A 21088-nucleotide genomic window follows, 5' to 3' on the forward strand; every position below is an offset into this window, starting at 1 on the left:
TTAGTAGTGGTCACTCACATACCTGCATACTCCCCACCTTCATGTTTAGTAGTGGTCACTGACATACCTGCATAATCCCCACCTTCATGTTTGATAGTGGTCACTGACATACCTGCATACTCCCCACCTTCATGTTTAGTAGTGGTCACTGACATATCTGCCTACTCTCGATGTTCACATTTAGTAGTGGTCACTGACATACCTGCATATGCTCCACCTTCATGTTTTGTAGTGGTCACTGACATACCTGCATACTCTCTACCTTCATGTTTAGTAGTTGTCACTGGCATACCTGATACTTGCTACCTTCACTTTTAGTAGTGGTCACTGGCATACCTGCATACTCTCTATGTTCATGTTTAATAGTGATCACTGACATACCTGCATACTCCCTACCTTCATATTTAGTAGAGGTCACTCACATACCTGCATACTCCCCACCTTCATGTTTAGTAGTGGTCACTGACATACCTGCATAATCCCCACCTTCATGTTTGATAGTGGTCACTGACATACCTGCATACTCCCCACCTTCATGTTTAGTAGTGGTCACTGACATATCTGCCTACTCTCGACGTTCACATTTAGTAGTGGTCACTGACATACCTGCATATGCTCCACCTTCATGTTTTGTAGTGGTCACTGACATACCTGCATACTCTCTACATTCATGTTTAGTAGTGGTCAGTGACATACCTGCCTACTCCCCACCTTCATGTTTAGTAGTGGTCACTGACATACCTGCATACTCTCCACCTTCATGTTTAGTAGTGGTCACTGACATACCTGCATATGCTCCACCTTCATGTTTTGTAGTGGTCACTGACATACCTGCATACTCTCTACCTTCATGTTTAGTAGTGGTCACTGACATACCTGCCTACTCTCCATGTTCACGTTTAGTAGTGGTCACTGACATACCTACATACTCTTCACCTTCACGTTTAATAGTGGTCACTGACATACCTGCATACTCTCTACCTTCATGTTTAGTAGTGGTCACTGACATACCTGCATACTCTCTACCTTCATGTTTAGTAGTGGTCGCTGGCATACCTGCATACTCCCCACCGTCATGTTTAGTAGTGGTCACTGACATACCTGCATACTTTCCACCTTCATGTTTAGTAGTGGTCACTGACATACCTGCCTACTCTCCACCTTCATGTTTAGTAGTGGTCACTGACATACCTGTGTACGCTCCACCTTCATGTTTAGTAGTGGTCACTGACATACCTGCATACTCCCTACCTTCATGTTTAGTAGTGGTCACTCACATACCTGCATACTCCCCACCTTTATGTTTAGTAGTGGTCACTGACATACCTGCATACTCCCCACCTTCATGTTTAGTAGTGGTGACTGAAATACCTGCATACTCCCCACCTTCATGTTTAGTAGTGGTCACTGACATACCTGCATACGCTCCACCTTCATGTTTATTAGTGGTCACTGACATACCTGCCTACTCTCCACCTTCATGTTTAGTAGTGGTCACTGACATACCTGTGTACGCTCCACCTTCATGTTTAGTAGTGGTCACTGACATACCTGCATACTCCCTACCTTCATGTTTAGTAGTGGTCACTCACATACCTGCATACTCCCCACCTTTATGTTTAGTAGTGGTCACTGAAATACCTGCATACTCCCCACCTTCATGTTTAGTAGTGGTGACTGAAATACCTGCATACTCCCCACCTTCATGTTTAGCAGTGGTCACTGACATACCTGCATACTCCGCACCTTCATGTTTAGCTGTGGTCATTGACATACCTGCCTACTCCCCACCTTCATGTTTAGTAGTGGTCACTGGCATACCTGCATACTCGCCACCGTCATGTTTAGTAGTGGTCACTGACATACCTGCATACTTTCCACCTTCATGTTTAGTAGTGGTTACTGACATACCTGCATACTCCCCACCTTCATGTTTAGTAGTGGTCGCTGACATACCTGCCTATTTTCCATCTTCATATTTAGCAGTGGTCACTTACATACCTGCCTACTCTCCACTTTCACGTTCAGTAGTGGTCACTGACATACCTGCCTATTTTCCAGCTTCATGTTTAGCAGTGGTCACTGACATACCTGCCTACTCTCCACTTTCATGTTTAGTAGTGGTCACTGACATACCTGCATACTTTCCACCTTCATGTTCAGTAGTGGTTACTCACATACCTACATACTCCCCACCTTCATGTTTATCAGTGGTCACTGACATACCTGCCTACTCTCCATGATCACATTTAGTAGTGGTTACTGACATACCTGCATACACTCCACCTTCATGTTTAGTAGTGGTCAATGACATACCTGCATATGCTCCACCTTCATGTTTAGTAGTGGTCACTGACATACCTGCCTACTCTCCACTTTCACGTTTAGTAGTGGTCACTGACATACCTACCTATTTTCCATCTTCATGTTTAGCAGTGGTCACTGACATACCTGCCTACTCTCCACTTTCATCTTTAGCAGTGGTCACTGATATACCTGCATACTCTCTGTCTTCATGTTTAGTAGTGGTCACTGACATACCTGCATACTCTTTACCTTCATGTTTAGCAGTGGTCACTGACATACCTGCATACTCTTTACCTTCATGTTTAGCAGTGGTCACTGACATACCTGAATACTCCCCTCCTTCATGTTTAGTAGTGGTCACTGACACAGCTGCCTACTCTTCACCCTCACATTTAGTAGTGGTTGTTGATTCACCTGTTGTCGTCCACCTTCATGTTTAGTAGTGGCTGTTGAAATATCTACCTAGATTCCACCTTCATTTTTAGTCATGGCAGGGTTCATCTATAGTTATACCATGGCTGATATTAGATTCAACACTACTGTATTTCAGAGGAGCTGTTTAACTCATGCTGTTTTTATGAGTTTTTGATCAGTGAATTGAGATGCCCTGCATCAGACTAGAGTTAGAGCAATATTCCAGCTGCTATGATCAGCAATTCTCTAACATATGTACACTGCATCAGTTCATCACTTGGACATACCACTGCGCTGTGCTGCAGATCATACGCGACTAACATTATGATTATAGAGCTTACGTAACTGTCCACTCCAAATCCTTTGTTTCAGTTTTTCTGATCCTACTCTGCCTTCTGTATCACTGCCACACCATTTGTTAATTCCTGTGTGGAACATTCTAAACCATCTCAAACACGTATTTGTTCAGATGCATGACCGCATGAGTGAGTTCATCTGTAAAACATGCAGAGATCATAGACGGTAGTAGTTTTTCAGAAACTACATAGTATGGGGTACTGTGACCGACTCATAAGCTTTCTTCTAGTGAATTATAAGACAGTGACACATTTGCATGATGAGGACTGGAGACCACAGAATCTTATGTTCAGCAGAACTGTGACTTTTCCACTGAAGTAGTGAAGGATCAGTGCCCCCCCCCCCCCAGCATACCTCTCAACTGTCCAGATTTTCGCAAAATGTCCAGATTTTTGCCTCGTATTTTTGGTCTGTTCCTCATAAAATTTGTGATTTTGATGGCAATTTACTGGGATGATCTGAGGGTTTAATTCACTAAAGAATGACATACATTTAAATGTCAGACTTCAAATCCTTCAGAAAATACATGTTAATATAAGCCCTGTTATTCTAGCAAATTTCTAAGTTTTTAAGAGCAATATTTAAAATATGTCCCTATTTTTGGGCCTTTGTCCTCCTCCAATTTGTCAAGCTTTGTCCAGATTTCTAGCACTAAGAGGTGTCTTTACATCTACTACTTATGAACATTGCATATTCTCTTTGTATCTCTCTCTCTCTCTCTCTCTCTCTCTCTCTCTTTGCTCGTTTATTTAACAGTACATTTGAGCATTGTTTTATTTTTATTCGATTGAAATTTTGCTGATTAAGGGCAGTTAGGGAAAGTATAGAGGTCTGTTTGCATATGAAGAGATCACAACACAGCAGGTACTGATATGCACAATGACATAAACGTTGCATTTGTAACAAATCACTAAGGACCCGTCCATTACTTAATGTATTGTTTAGTATCTCATCTGAATGAAGAAATGGCACTTGTATAACAAACAAATAAATAAACAAAACAATGCATACAGAAACTCATTTGGACGCACATGGAGTAGTATTTTGACAGATCAGTAAGAAAACATTTAACTAATATGGACGCATGGACTTATGCAGAGAAACATTTTGTATAACAACATAAGAACAGATGGGAGACTTCAGGAAGATTTTTCATGTGTGTCCATATGCCTTCCTGTTCACCTATGCCCCTGTCATTAAGGAAGATTTACAGTCAGATCTAACCTGCTATTCACAGCCCCTCTGCTTACATCCTCTGAAAATAATTAGAAAAAAGCCTATTTCCAGATTTGTTTTTCTTTGTAGGAACAAAAGGAGTGTAGGGGTTAAGGCGCATGTCAAATCATGTTGAGTGAAGCCCTTAGATTTTCAATAACTTGCTGGGAGGCAACATTCTTTACTGAGTTGATTTTACCACATTTTGGAACATGGCCACACATTTCAAATAACAAAAACAACAAGACAGCAGTAATGCATGTTCAGGCATATATACAGCAACCAAAGAACACAAACACAATGAAAACAAAGCTACAAAGTAATGTAATGTTTTTAAGTATAGTCGTAGTCTTCATACAATTTACACATTTTTTGTCATTTTCTATAGGCATAAACAAACAGCAGATGAGATTGATACTTTGGCCAAATCTGCCAAATCTTCCTCTGGTGAAGCTTTTCAGTTACTTCAGTCATCTCTGCTGGGGCAGAGTGAGCTTACGAGTGCTATCCAGGACCTTGGAAGGAGGTGAGTTAAACCCCCTTCAGACCATTAATGAAAGTGTGGTTTTCTAATGTTTGTCTCATCTGTGTCAATGAAGTAAGGCCCAATAGATGCAATTGCTTGCTTTTATGGAGTGAATAAGGATTTTTTGTGTATTGAAGTAACTACTAAACACACCAAATGTGCAGTTGTGGGAATTAATGTGAGATTTTCAGGATATCATTTTTTTATATCTACACTTTAACTAGTACACTGCAAAACAAAACATAATTCTGCCTCAATAACAAAATTGTTTTGTTTCTCTCACAACCATGTTTTCCTCCAAATTGAATTACATTTGCTTTCGGCATAATGTGAAGTGGAATCTTTGAGTTTTGGAGCAGGCTTGGTGGATTATGTAGGATTATCTGGAATCTTTGAGTTTTAGAGCACACCTGGTGGATTAGATTATGTTGGATTTTCTGGAATCTTTGAGTTTTGGAGCAAGCCTGGTGGATTATATAAAATTATCTGGAATCTGAGTTTTGGAGCAAGCCTAGTGAATTTTGTAGGATTATCTGGACTCTGAATTTTGAAGCAGGCATAATGGATTATATAGGATTATGTGGAATATTTGGGTTTTGGAGCAGGCCTGGTGGATTATGTAGGATTATTTGGAATCTTTGGGTGTTGGAGCAGGCCTGGTGGATTATATAGGATTATGTGGAATCTTTGGGTTTTGGAGCACACCTGGTGGATTATGTAGGATTATCTGGAATCTTTGGGTTTTGGAGCAGGCCTGGTGGATTATGGAGGATTATCTGGAATCTTTGAGTTCTGGAGCAGACTTGGTGGATTATGTAGGATTATCTGGAATCTTTGGGTGTTGGAGCAGGTCTGGTGGATTATATAGGATTATGTGGAAAGACCTGGTGGATTATGGAGGATTATTATGCTTCATTTGAGCATTTAACAAAAGATGATGCTCCTCATCCTTTCGTTTTTTTAATACTATTTTTTGAAGATGGTTCTTTCAAGGCATAAGAGAAGTGAGAATGATTTCTAAGGTCATAACTAACAAAAAAGAAACAGATTTTAAAGAAGTAGACTAACTTTTTATAACATGGTTTACTGATGCAATTAAAGCATGAATGCCTTTGTGCAAAATTGATCTGAGTTGTGTTTTGAAACAGAAAGTAAACTGACTTCTGAGTGTATTTAACTGATCAATGACTGTTTCATCAGAAATCATTTGTTTACCAAGAATCAGATAAAAATGGCATTATATGTTGTTTTCTTTTTCCTTTCCTCTTCGGAACAGTGACCTTTGGATTTGTTATATGAATGTGGAAACTGGGTTTTATGGATCTCCTCCTGGATATGGGCAAAGCTCCCCACATAAAAATCTTTTAGACCAATACTTGCTGAAGTACAATAAAAGTTGAGTGGTTTTGATGAAACTGTTATTGGTGTATCAGGCACTGATCAAGTTACCTAACAATATCCTTCATATCAGACTGGCCATACACCCCCCCCAAAAAATGCCTGCTTCCACCTTACTAATATATGTTAACCCTAGGCCTAACCCTGTCTCTGGCCTCAAACCACAACTTTACAGCTTACCTTAGAAAAACCCTGCCTGAAGTTAGAGGTAGGGTTTTTTGACTAACTGGAAAAAGAAACCCTTTGGTTTCAGTTTTTCACCTGGTTGAGAGTTTGTTTTAGATAGGTTTAATTAGGTAGGTTTGAATTTGATTAATTTTTGAGACTGTGTGTTCAATGATTAATGTTTTTGACTGGTGGACATATAGTCATGCATATAGATGTAGATATGATGTATATGATTAAAAACTGAAGCTGTAACTATATATTTTCAATGATTACAAAACACTAGTGAATCCCTGAGTATATTTTTCTGGAGGTTTAAGTATGTCTAATGACATACTAAATAATTCTATGGGCATGGGGGGGCTGCTGTTGATGACTTTTGTTTTGATCTGTGTTTCCTCTCTTTACAAAGTCAGACTGTTGCCCAAATGGTGGTGCCTCACATATTGTTTTATCACATTTTTTCCCATGTATGATACACTAGGAAAGCCTGCTTTATCTATTTTATGACATTTATTCCCATCTCATAGATTCTCTGTTGTCCTAAACCAAGTCAGAACTGATTATTAAATAAGATCTGTAGTCTTCATCCAAAACTGAAGGCCGTCTCTTCACTCTTCATCGAAACATGTACTGTACGCAGTCTGTTAGGAATAAAATCTGGTGTCTTTGTTCACCTGGTTGTCTTTTTTTTAATGCTCTTGCATTTCAGTTTAGGGTCTGCTATGAAATGTTGATTTCCTGAAAGTCAGTGTCGTAAAAGAATGAAAGAATTATCCAAAGACTGCCATTTTGTTGTAGATAGCAAACCCACAAGACCCCTAATGTGGGGGGCAGTCCCCCATTCCCCCAAACTTATTTATACCAAATCCGTGCTCACATCAAGTCGAAGAAGGAAGAAGAACCCCCCAGTGCACTATTAGAAATCACACAGGCAATCATTTCCTAGATGAACAAGTGTTTGGCTTTCGGCTTTTTGTCTTTTTTTATGTGGGGTACTGACGCTCAAACAATTTCACCTTGACCATATATAGACAAGCCTTCAATTTATTTCAACTCATTGCCCAGCAGATTTGCTGCCCATTGCATTTCTTATTTTCAAACTTATATTGCCTACATGGAGGCTTTGTGAGTCGACATGCAGTTCACAAGTGGAAGCTTTGAGAATTGAACAGTTGTTAACTGATTCACAGTTTACTTTTTAGTCTAATAGGAAAAGATTCTCATTTTCTCTTCCCTCATCATGGCCTTCTGCTTTACACTGCTCCTTTTCTAACCTCATATTTTTTCTTATATGTGGTATTTCTGTTAACATAAAGATTATTTGCACAAGTGCACACATACACATGCACATGCAAATACACATAGAAAAGTTCACACACGCACACACACACACACACACACACACACACACACACACACACACACACACACACACACACACACACACACACACTCTGCATCTGATCTGAATTCCCATCATTAATGATGGTTTATAGGTAGGACATAACATGCTGTCTGTCAAACTCATAACCACTTAAGGCCACTGTTTGTTTCCATTCCTTTTCACACATGGTGCATTGCATGTTGGTTATAGATCAGTAAAAGACAGGCATAACATGCCTGTCCAAACATTCTGTCACACATGGTGCATTGCATGTTGGTTATAGATCAGTAAAAGACAGGCATAACATGCCTGTCCAAACATTCTGTCACACATGGTGCATTGCATGTTGGTTATAGATCAGTAAAAGACATGAATAACATGCCTGTCCAAACATTCTGTCACACATGGTGCACTGCATGTTGGTTATAGACCAGTAAAAGACAGGCATAACATGCTTATCTAAACATTCTGTCACACACGGTGCACTGCATAGGATCATAGGAAGTCACTAGGCTATTGGCCCTGAGGCCCTTATAAGCCTAGCCAAGAGTTTAGCCCATGTATAGACAAATCAGCACCCAATGCCCCTGTCCAGCAGGGACACAGATGGAATCCCAGGGTGTATTTTCTATTTCCCATCCAGTTATCCAGGTTGCGCTTAAAAAGGGGTAAAGAGGTACACTGCTTGATGTGGAGAAGGAGTCTGTTCCACAGATGGATAGTTTTTGGGACACAAATCTGTCCCGCCAACAAGTCCTGTTGATGTCACAGACCAGGTTGAGGCCATGCTTGTGGGTTACTTGAGTGGAGCTTGAGATGCGGATATGTAGCAATCCCATCAAGGCAGGGTCGAAATTGCCTTGTATGCCAGACAGAGGTCACCTCTGAGGAGTCTGTATGAAACTGACTAGAAGGGCAGGGCTTTTAGCCTATCTGTGTAGGGTAGATTTTTGAAGCCCTGGATTCACCTGGTGAGGAACCTCTTTGGACTCTCCAGCTGCTGCATGTGCTTTGTGAGCTACATGCCAAATGGGGCATTGTACTCAATAATGGATCTTATAAGGGAAGAATACAGGGATGTTATGACCTCTTTGTCTCTGTATGAGATACCCTTACTTATGAGGTGGGCCATGTAGAAAGCTTTCCGTACAATGGCTGTTGGTTATAGACCAGTAAACGACAAGTATAACATACCTGTCCAAACATTCTGGTCACAACCGTAGTATAACAAGAATTACAAATAAAATATATTTACACTACTCTTGTAATGAAAATGCAGTATGAATCAGCACCTGTTATGTGTTTCTCTGATTCTTCCTGAATATCGCACATTGCTACTGACTACTGAAAAAAGACTAAGGAGAAAAAATGGTCAACAGCCGAAAATGGAAATGAAATAATTACACCTATATTTACAATGCTGCGGGTAGTAAAAGTACAAAAGGCCGAATCAGCAAAATAGTACATGCCTCATTAAAGGAACCGTTAAAAAGCTCCAAGTTACAAGCAAAAAGTCTGCATTAAAGTAACCGTTAAAAAGCTCCAAGTTACAGGCAAAAAGTCTGCATTAAAGTAACCGTTAAAATGCTCCAAGTTACAAGCAAAAAGTCGGCATTAAAGTAACCGTTAAAAAGCTCCAAGTTACAAGCAAAAAGTCTGCATTAAAGTAACCGTTAAAAAGCTCCAAGTTACAAGCAAAAAGTCTGCATTAAAGTAACCGTTAAAAAGCTCCAAGTTACAAGCAAAAAGTCGGCATTAAAGTAACCGTTAAAAAGCTCCAAGTTACAAGCAAAAAGTCGGCATTAAAGTAACCGTTAAAAAGCTCCAAGTTACAAGCAAAAAGTCTGCATTAAAGTAACCGTTAAAAAGCTCCAAGTTACAAGCAAAAAGTCTGCATTAAAGTAACCGTTAAAAAGCTCCAAGTTACAAGCAAAAAGTCTGCATTAAAGTAACCGTTAAAAAGCTCCAAGTTACAGGCAAAAAGTCTGCATTAAAGTAACCGTTAAAAAGCTCCAAGTTACAAGCAAAAAGTCTGCATTAAAGTAACCATTAAAAAGCTCCAAGTTACAAGCAAAAAGTCTGCATTAAAGTAACCGTTAAAAAGCTCCAAGTTACAAGCAAAAAGTCAGCTGTATATGAATTTTAAAATGGATTTACATTTGACACTAAAGAGGGAGAAAAGGACCTGTACCAACTGGCTAGACAGAGGGACTGAGCTAGGAAAGATATGCAGCAGGTAAAGGTGATAAAGAATAATGAGGGAAACGTACTCACAAGCGAGGAGAGTGTGTTGAGCAGATGGAAAGAGTACTTTGAGGGGCCGATGAATGAAGAAAATGAGAGAGAGAGAAGGTTGGCTGATGTGGGGATAGTGAATCAGATTACCATGGAGGAAGTAAGTATAGCTATGAAGAGGATGAAGAAAGGCTGTTGGTCCAGATGACATACCAGTGGAAGCATGGAGGTGCTTAGGAGAAATGGCAGTGGAGTTTTTAACCAGATTGCTTAATGAAATCTTGGAAAGTCAGAAGATGCCTGAGGAGTGGAGAAAAAATGTTTTGGTACCTGTGTTTAAGAATAAGGGTGATATGCAGAGCTGTAGTAACTACAGAGAGATAAAACTGATGAGTCACAGCTTGAAATTATGAGAAAGAGTAGTGGAAGCTAGGTTAAGAAGGGAGGTGATGATTAGTGATCCACAGTATGGTTACATGCTGGGAAAGAGCACTACAGATGTGATGTTTGCTCTGAGATTGTTGATGGAGAAATATGGAGAAGGTCAGAAGGAGTTGCATTGTGTCTTTGTGGACTTGGAGAAGCATATGATATGTTGCCCAGGGGGAAGTTGTGGCAGAGAAGTATGTAAGAGTGGTACAGGGTATGTATGAGGGTAGTGTGACAGTGGTGAGGTCTGCAGTGGGAGTGACAGATGCATTTAAGGTGGAGGCAGAATTACATCAAGGATCGGCTCTGAGCCCTGTATTATTTGCAATGGTGATGGACAGGTTGACAGACGAGATCAGACAGGAGGCCCCATGGACTATGATGTTTGCAGATGACATTGTGATCTGTAATGAGAGTAGGGACCAGGTTGAGGAGACCCTGGAAAGGTGGAGATATGCTCTAGAGAGAAGAGGAATGAAGGTCAGCACAACTAAGACAGAATATATGTGTGTGAATAAGAGGGAGGATAGAGGAATGGTGAGGATGCAGGGAGTAGAGTTGGCGAAGGTGGATAAGTTTAAGTACTTGGGATCAACAGTTCAGAGTAACGGTGAGTGTGGAAGAGAGGTGAAGAAGAGGCAGGGTGGAGGAGTGTCAGGAGTGATTTGTGACAGACGAGTAAAAGTAAGAATGAAAGGGAAGGTCTACAAGAGGGTAGTGAGACCAGCTATGTTATATGGGTTGGAGACAGTGGCACTGACAAAAAGGCAGGAGTCAGAGCTTGACGTGGCAGAGTTAAAGATGTTAAGATTTGCAGTGGGTGTGACAAGGAAGGATAGGATTAGGAATCAGTATATTAGAGGGTCAGCTCAGGTTGGACGGTTTGGAGACAAAGTCAGATAGGCGAGATTGCGTTGGTTTGGACATGTGCTGAGGAGGGATGCTGGGTATATTGGGAAAAGAATACTAAGGATGGAGCTGCCAGGTAAGAGGAAAAGAGGAAGGCCTAAGATAAGGTTTATGGATGTGGTGAGAGAGGACATGCAAGTGGCTGGTGTGACAGAGCAAGAAGCAGAGGACAGGAAGAAATGGAAACAGATGATCCGCTGTGGTGACCCCTAATGGGAACAGCCAAAAGAGAAGAAGATTCACATTTATTCCTCATAAAATGACAGAGTGTCCCACTCCAGTGCTTTGGTTTTGTGGAATAAATGATCTACAGAAGATTAAATTGCATCTAGATTTTAATTGCAAACACGTTTAAACTGCACACATTATCCCAAAAGCCATATGTTGTAGCTGTGAGTTTGCACGTGGAGGGCAGAAAGAAATCTTGACAAAGCCTAAAATAATGGTAGAACAATGGCCAAAAAAATAGGGGTAGATTTTAAACATTGCTCTTATAAACTTAAGACAGTTGCTAGAATAACAGGATTTGTGTTAGCATGGATTTTCTGAAGGATATGAAGTCTGAAACTCAAATGTATGTTGTTATTTAGTGACATCATTCCGCAGTGATTTGCCAGAAAACCACACATTCTATGAGAAACAGACCAAAAATATGTGGCAAAAATCTGGACAGTTGAGAGGTATGGATATGTATTACTGAAATGTCACTGTGTCCTTTGAGGTATGTGAACAGGCTTTGTTGCATTTTTGTAATAATTTCTCAAATAAACAAGTTTAACTAATTAACTAACTAACTAACTAACTAACTAACTAACTAACTAACTAAAAGTGAATACAAATGCATATTCCTTGTGGAAGAAAGGCAACATATGGCGCAAGGATAGAAAGGGATAGACTGGAAGGGATGTAGTGAGGAACATGGGCCGGTATTTGTACCTTAATTACTGTCTTAAACGAGAAGTGGTGACCACTGTTTTACCAGCCAGTGGGTGAGAGAAGAGACACAGGGATAGCGTAATGGTTAAGGTCTTCACAACACAGGTACAAGGCATAGAGTTTGATTTTGGCATCTGTTTATTGGTTAGGCTTGTAATGGTCTGCAGACTGATACCCTAGTATTTACCTATGAACCTATGAACAGAACACTACTAGGTAAACACTTTTGAGAACTACAGCACTTAAGTTTTTTTTTTTTCCTTTTGCTTATAAAGATATGACAGGAGCAAGACAGATGCATCAAAGCTGGGATTAGGAGCTAACAGAGCAAACTCAGAGGCAGACAAGGCCAGTCAGGAAGCTCGGAGAATACTGACCGATATTGCAAACTTACCTAAGGTTAACATCAAACCAACTGAGGTAAGATAGCTCTTACTGTCTTTTTTCTTTTTTTAGGTATAATGTAATGGAAGTAAGACATTTTACTTTGCAATGTCTAATGATATATCATGATGCAAGTCCTGGTCAGCAGGGATTTATTCTAATCCCCAGTTTACCAGGAGTTTCATTTTTTTTCTTGTATACCTTTATTCTAGCATGCAGGGATACTGCATTTTGCCCAAAGTAATTCCTAGTGTTTTCTTTCAGATGCTTAGTTAATGATGGGTCCAGAGGAGTAATGAGGGACAAAATCCTCCATCTGATTTTATTTCATTAACAAGGTATTCAGAGTCACTAATGATCCTTGGTCCCAGGTTTGATTCCTTAATGGTCTGCCTGCATGGAATCTCACTCTGAGAAAGTCATTTAAGTATACTAGTGCTTTTGGGCCACTTCTGAAAAGAGGCAGTTGTGACTAGTGGGCTTACTGGTTTAATAAGTTAATAAAATAAAAATATATTAACATTATGTGTGTGGATTTCTTAAGTCTAGAATCCTACCAACATACACAGCCACTCTGTCTTCCATTTCAGGGTTGTGGGTTTGTCCAAAATGCTTGAGTAATGGTGATTCTGGTCATCTTTTACTAGTTACCTGTGGTAGGTACTTCTCAGGTGTTACGCAACCCCATAGCAATAGTAAACAGGTATATGCTGTGTGCATGTTGTTAACGCATTGCAATAAATTTTAAAGTACTTAATTAATCTGATCAAAAAAAAGCTGATTAGTTTTATCATTTTATTTCTATTTTTTTCTAATTTCAGACTCAGGTGGGCACACTGAAATTTGAAGCCGATGGCCTTGGCAAGAAGGTTGACGGAGTACTAGCACAGTTGTCAGAAGTACAGGCGAACACACAAAATGTGAAGGACAATATTCAGAATCTGTTTAAAAAAGAAAAGCAAGATGGACAGGTTAGCAGTTCGCCTTGTTTTACGGTACATCGCTTCTTTGTTTTATGGTATTGCTGGTGTTTTTAAACAATACGGCAGTCTTAAGCCATTCATTGGAGCTTTGGTACTGTGCCTTAATCTCATAGCACTTGACGACATTTAGATCGCCCTTGAGATCGAACGTGTATTATTCTATGCTACTCTTGCTTGCTGTACTTGTTAAAGAGGAATGTAGATCCGTAGTGCTTGGATCTGTAGATTCTCATGAAGGATATGGCTCCTTTTGACTAGATTAAAATGTGAATAGTATTAATTAATTATGTAAATTAAAAAGGAAAGTGCTACAGTGCAGTGTTTAAGCTATTTAGGTTATAATGTGACAGAGGTAAGTTTGATTTCTGCTAGATCTCATTTGCATACTATAAACCCACTTACACTCATTAAATAAGCAGGTTGTTTAAGTCTGTGTACTTAATAAAGGATTTCCGACTGGAAACAGACTGCCTGCCTTGCTTGGATTACTTTCGAATACTTAGTAATTCTGTACAATATTTCAAATTATATATTTTTTTATTATTTTTTGACTTAAGACGAGTTTAAGTTCGCTACTTCTAGTAATATTGTCTGATCTAATTAATATACAGTCATTAACTAGAAATATATGGACTGAAAATCTTCCACACAGAGAAGTTTCTAACGCTGTTTTGTTTTTCTGTATTTCCCTAACTCCCTCAACTATTATGTAATAGCACCAACCTGTAGGTGTCAGAGCTGTTTAGGAGATGATGCAAACAACTTGTTAAAAGACTATGGTTTTCACAACAGAAATTTGCTGTTCATAAACAAGTGTTTTTTTTTTTCAAATCTTTTGTGCTTCAGGAGAGACCTTATGGATAGCCAGGTTCAGCCTAACTTTACTGGTCTGATGATGTCTGATCTGGTTGAAAGCAGGTTTCTTTTCTCTTTATATAACAGTAATCTGAATGTTATATTTAGAGTTAAGCACTAGGTATCTGGTATGATAAGGTTCATGTGCACCAACAACAATCTAAAACTGTAGGCTTTTAGTCAGCTCAACTTCTAAAACTGCCCCAGTCTGCCAGTATCTCCTTTTTACCCATAATAGTCAGCAAACCTGCTTTCTGTCCAGATCACTTTTGCCTCATGTCAAGAAAGAAGTAGACAAATAACATCATAAGTTCATAGGTAGGTACTAGGCTATTGGCCCTAGGGCCTATATAAGCCTAGCCAAAAAGGTACCCTGGCTTTCGCTACCAAAGAAAATTATTTTCCTGTGTCCCTGTTGAGCAGACCCACAGAAGTGATCCCTGGGGTGAATTTCCTATTTCCCATCCAATCATCAAGATTTTTCTTGAAGAGTGCTAATGAGGAGCTTTGTTTGATACAGATAGGTAATTTGTTCCAGAGTATGGGAAGTCTCTGGGACAGGAATCTATCTCTCCAGCATGTTCTGTTTATTGTGGTGACAAGGTTTAGGTCCCTAGAGCGTGTAGCTTAGAGGGACTCTGGGTTTGACATAGCTTTGTATGTTATGCAGAGATTGCCTCTGAGTAGGCGATATGCAACAGAGTAAAGCTGGAGTTTTTTGAGACAGTCTGCGTAGGGCATCTGTTTGAGGATGGTAATTCTCTTTGTGAGGTATTTCTGTGGCCTTTCCAGTTGTTGTTGATGTTTTGTGAGGTACATACCAAAAGGGGCATTGTACTCTATAATGGGTCTAATGAGTGACGAGTAGAGGGGAATGATGACCTCTTTTTTCCTGGATGAGAAACCTTTTGTGATGAGGTGTGCCACGTAGAAGGATTTCCTGACTAATGTGGCGATGTGATTATCAAAGGAGAGGCTACTGCCCACCTGTGTCCCAAGGTCTCTTATCACACTTTCGATGTTAAGTAGACTACTGCCAATGTGGTAGTTTATGGGTACAGAATTTTTACTAAAGGGGATGACAATGCACTTTTTGGCATTGAGCTTGAGGCCATGGCTTTGACACCAGGCATCTGTCTCAGTGAGGCCCTTTTGTAGGATGTCCACATCGTTATGAGTTTCAGTTATGGCTCCAAGTTTGCAGTCATCTGCAAAATTCATTATCCAAAGACCTTCTGTGTTAGCTTGTAATTCGGAGAAGTAGATACCAAACAGGAGAGGAGCCAGGACTGAACCCTGTGGTACTCTACTTGTCACTGGTCTGAAGTCAGATTTGGAGTCTGCTACTTTCACAGTGTGGGTTCTGTCAGTGAGCCAGTTGGCAATCCATCTTGTGACATAGGGATTTATACCTAGTTTAGTGAGTTTATCTATAATTCCAGAGTGGGGGATGGTGTTGAAAGCCTTGGTGAGATCTAGATAGGCTGTGTAAACCACCCTACCCTCGTCTACAGCTTTGGTGACTGCTTCAAAGAAGTCTATCAGGTTTAGGAGACATGATCTGCCTTTTACAAACTCAAACTGTGTGGGGTCCAGAGTTTAGAGATTACCAATATTTTTGTTTATAAGTTCCATGATGATACGTTCCATGGCCTTGCAGACCAGGCTCATCAGGCTAATGGGGCGGTAGTTCCTGGGGTCCGTAGTGTCTCTCCCTTTGTGGAGTGGGATAAATGTTGCTGTGCACCATTCAGTGGGCACAAAGCCTGAGGTGAGGCTATGATTGAACATGGTACTTAGGTGGGGTGCCAGTTCGTTCTGTAGTTTGTGTAGAACGCAGCCTGGGATGTTGTCAGATCCCATGGAAGCTGTGTTCTTGGCTTTGGAGAGTGTGGTTTTTACCTGTGCAGCTGTGATTACAGGAACTTTGCATTCTTCTGGTATAGAGATGGGCCCTTTAGGGGGTGAGAGGGGAGTAAAGTTAGCAATGAACCTGTCTGCCAGGATGTTGGAAATATCAGTTAGTTCTGTATATTTAGTGCCATTGTGCTGTAACTCAGAGCAGATCTGAGTGTTGCCATTGAGATTCTTGACATAGCTATAGAATGCTTTGTGGTTGTCTTTAGAATCAGTGGCGATTTTGTTTTCGTAACTAGCTTTGGAGGATTTTATGAGGGATCTCAGCTTCTTACTGAGACTGACCAGGAAGTTCCTCCAATCAACCATTTTCATAAAAAAATCAGTTACGGTATGAGAACCATTTTCCATATACCTTCATTCCTGTATTTATCTGTTTTTGGATAGTTTAATGGTTCTTCACTGCCTCTCTCTAGGTCTTGGCATTTTTTTTTCACCTCATTCACATAGTTCTACTTGCTACTGCTTTATTGCTATTTGGTTGTTGTTTGAAGATGATTTGTCTACTGGCTAATTTAATCATTTTCTTGATAATAGAGAGTACGCTGTTTTAGAATTGCAAATGAGAGAAATTCAGTTCCATAGTAAGTGCTTGGACTCTGTTCCAGAGTCTCTCACACCAGATGTCAAGATCAAACAGAGCATTGATTGTCCCCAAACGATGACCCAAGCATTGATCTCCCATCCTCAGCAACGATGATTCCAAGTATGTTGGAGATCTTGAGATGGTGAGACAGACAAGTGGGTAGTCCACACACTCTACACCCTCTCTGTGAAGGCTCCTACAAAGCTTTCTGGATCCCTGATACTATTTCAGGGGGTCCCTCCCATTGACAAATTAGGATGGCTGGTTAGTGGAACTGCAAAGGAGAAACTTGATATTGTGGAACTTTTCTCAAAGAATCTAAACAAGATCCTCTACTTTCCAAAAACTGGACCTTCTGGATACAGATTCCTAAAGCAAATTCCATTGCTGCATTAGCAGTCCTTAAAAAGTTTTCACATCACACAACCCTGCTGTTTATCCTTCCAGATAAGAAATCTAGTGTGATGGACATGTTTGTGATGGACATGTTCGGGAAACTTATTTACATTCCTCCAGTTTTTTTTTCATATAGGGCAGTAAACCATCGTTCTGCATGCAAAGGGTTCAGAAAGAGCTGGCCCACAAAATGAGCCAGTGAATGAAGCAGTTGCCAGATGGACAGCATAAGTTAAAATTGAAATCTCATGTGACAACTGTGCCATCTACTGGTAATTTCATCATGCATCAAGCCCCCCGTCTGATGACCAAGCCTTTCAACAAGAACTTACACTCATAAATGCTTGCTGTACTAAAAAATGGGCCCAGATTAAACACTAAAAAAGTGCAGTATTTTCACACAGGGTAGACCACCCCAGCCCTCAGCATTAAATACAGACAACAGCCAGTTCAAAGTGAGAATGCTGCTAAAGACCTTGCCACTTGAGTTGATAATTCCCTCTCATTGCATCATCATGTAACAGCAGTAGTCAGAATGTCCTTCTACTTGGCACAGTTAGTTGCCAGAGAAGACCATTCTCCCCTTAAATTTTCAGCATTTATTTTAATTTTTTTTATTTGTTTTCCGATGTACATCACTGACCTCCATGGACCCTTATCAGACTCAGTCCGGTAGTGGTGTCCAGTTAAGTGACTATCTCAGAGTCACACAGTTAGCCAATGAAAGCAGAGGGAATCAAACCCTGCACCAGTGAACTACAGAAAACATCTCGTTAACAGCTCCTTAATCCTCTAAGGCAACTGCCAGGCAAAATTATTAAATAATAATTATATTGAACAATTATTGAATACAGTGCCCTTTGGGATATACCTCACTAAACATATCAAACATCTAGAAAGATCCCAGAGAGTTAATAGAAAAGACTGGAAGCACTGTCCCTTTATTCAGTACCCAATAGATTCCTGAGGGGAGATCTATGTTTTGTCTTCCACGCTGTTAGGGGCACAGTGGTCCCCCAATACCAGAAACAGGGATCTACATCTTCAACAGCAAATAAAACATGATGAGATAGATTCATAGGTTCATAGATTAGTACTAAGCTAACTGCCCTTGCGAGTCATTTTAAGCCTAGCCAATTATCCCTTGTGAGACTCAAACCCTGCATCTTGTGTTTGTAAGGCAAACACCTTAACCATTAGACTACCCTCCCAACCCCTATATAATAATAATAACATAATGAATAAGATTCATTGCGAAGTGCCTTCACCACCTCTGGAACTGACTCCTTTTGCAAATTAACCAGTGTGATACAGTCTCTTCCTGCAAACTGGAAGATTGGATGGGTATTCACAAGCTCACTCCGTCTTGAATAATCTCACGCTTCTTCAAACCAAAGGCATGATCTAAGGGAAAAAAGAGGTTCAAAATGACAGACTTCATACTAGACAACAATACTGAAAAGCTTAATATCATAAAAGTAAGAGAGTTTCCTTTCTAATCAAATTATTTGTCACCATCCCCAAAGGAAAGATCAGATCTGTTGAAACCTCATAACTTATATTTGTCTATATTAGCAGCTTAAAGTTACAAATGACAGAAGAATACTGAAATTCTATTTTAACTGTTTTATGTCAGTAAAATGTCTAATATATAGAACTGGATGTAATTTAAGACTGCACTTTCTTCATATTCCATTATTTTAGGTGGCTGGCCAGCTTCAGGCTCGGGTAGAGAATGCAAAGACCAGGGCAGAAGATGCTTTGAAATTAGGCACCTCCACAATGAATGACGTGGATGGCATTTTAAAAGCATTTCAAGGTGAGTTTTGCCATGTATGTAACAAATAGTTCAAATTGCCACAAAACCAAGAAAAAAACAAGAACACAGTGGAATAAAATAAAAAGGTTTACTGGTGCATCCGGTACCTCGGCTTACGCCTTCAAAGGCCGAGGTACCGGATGCACCAGTAATCCTTTCTATTTTATTCCACTGTGTTCCTATTTTGTTCTTGGTTTTGCCATGTATGTTTCTGCTGTCAGATTTCCTATACACATATGTATACTCACAACCAGAGAGCACTATAAAATACAATGTAATAAAAGAGACAAGCTTTAAGATTTAGGTGAGTTTTAATGGGTGTGGGTGTTTAGGTCTAGGGCTGATAGGCCTGAAGGCTGAGAAGGCTAGGGCTTCTCATTTAGGGAGGTGATGTTTCACCGGGGTACTTAGATTCATAACAATTAGTGGCAGGCTTGCTGCAGAATATTTTAGACTGTAAAAACAGGTACAGTTTGCAGAGTTCTGTATCTTCTTTAGCAATAAATTAGTTTTTGAACAGGAAAAATAACAGAACACAAAGGTGATGTCGCACTGCTATGTAGCCATTTGCTGTCATTAGCAGATTTATTGACGGGGCAAAAATCCGAGGCTTTTTGATTCATACATTTTGTACTTCAGTCAAAGAACCACATTAACTCCCAAGAAGAAAAGAAAGTTATAACACAACCCTCTTCTAAAGATGAAAACGTAATTGTTGCAGCATTTGTTAAAGTCATGCCAACACATAAACATTTTATTTATTTTATTACATTTGATATGTGGGTAAGTGGGCTGATCCAAAGACCTTTTCACCCATAATCAGGGCTCTTATAAGAGCAACAATAAATAGTCAATGCTGCAATAATTAAAATTCACAGTATGTTACAAAGTATTGGGCTTTGAAATGTTATAATGGTTTGAACTTGCAGTAGGTACAGTTCTTTAGAAGTAGGAAGTAATTTTATGCACTTGGTTAGAAGTAAAACAGCTGTCGAAATATGAGAAGGACACATGAACAGAAATAAGACATTCATATGAAGCACTGAGTTTATTTACTATTATTTATTTGCTTTTGTTCTCCAGTAAAGTCCCTCTGGGCAGCATTAAACCCTTTTCAGTGAAGGCCAGAGGAGAAAAGCTCCACTTACAATAAAATGACAGTAATTTTATAGTAAAAGCAAAAACAGACAGACAGTCAATAAACTTGAGAGTATTTTACAAAAGTTCAAAATAGTAACAATGGTAAAAATCAAACTTTTAAATAATGTAGGAGATGGTAATAATACGATGATAAAACAGTATAACTTACACCATGTTTTAGAGTAGTGAAGGAATGAGGATGCATAAAAGAGCTTAGCATAACTTTGAGTATGATTAATAAGAGGTGAGTATTGAGGAGGGTAGCCTGGGGTGTTTCATGACCATAATCATGAGGTGATAAAATGAAGTTTTAACAGGGATTTAAAGCTTTGTGAATTGTTGCCTGATGAAAACTGGTAAGGGTTTCAGATGTTTGAGACGTGGTTAGTATGATGTTTAATAATTGTGAGTAGTAGTTTGTCCAGAGAGTACAGAGGTCTGATGGGGGAGTAAGTTTCATCAAATTTTGTAAGGCTGGTCAGTTATGAAGTTTGTAAAAGATGTTGTGGACTATTGCTAGTTGGGAGTGGACTGGTAGTTTGGTAATTCTGGCCAGTGGAAATACTTTAGTGCCAGGCAGTGAAGAGCATTTGCTTTGTGATTAGTGGTAATTCTGGCTATTTTTTATAGCATTGCTCAATTTTTGTTAGAAGAGTCCACTGTAAGTTGGTGAAAATTGAAGTCAAATATAAAAATGAGGGTTTGTACTTAAGTACTAGGATAGCTGCTC

General features: G+C 39.7%; 1 protein-coding gene across 1 annotated transcript in view; it reads left to right on the forward strand.

Moving 5' to 3' along the window:
- LAMC2 (laminin subunit gamma 2) overlaps positions 1 to 21088 on the forward strand; it is a 292336-nt gene that overhangs the window by 168942 nt on the left and 102306 nt on the right. Inside the window, exons 16-19 of the mRNA XM_044085264.1 lie at positions 4682 to 4819; positions 12554 to 12698; positions 13484 to 13633; positions 19104 to 19218. Of these exons, the coding sequence (XP_043941199.1) occupies positions 4682 to 4819; positions 12554 to 12698; positions 13484 to 13633; positions 19104 to 19218 (548 nt within the window). The remainder of the gene's footprint in view (positions 1 to 4681; positions 4820 to 12553; positions 12699 to 13483; positions 13634 to 19103; positions 19219 to 21088) is intronic.

The sequence above is a fragment of the Protopterus annectens genome, chromosome 10.part0, assembly GCF_019279795.1.
Source record: "Protopterus annectens isolate FY-2018-M chromosome 10.part0, PAN1.0, whole genome shotgun sequence".
In the NCBI taxonomy this organism is placed as follows: domain Eukaryota; kingdom Metazoa; phylum Chordata; order Ceratodontiformes; family Protopteridae; genus Protopterus; species Protopterus annectens.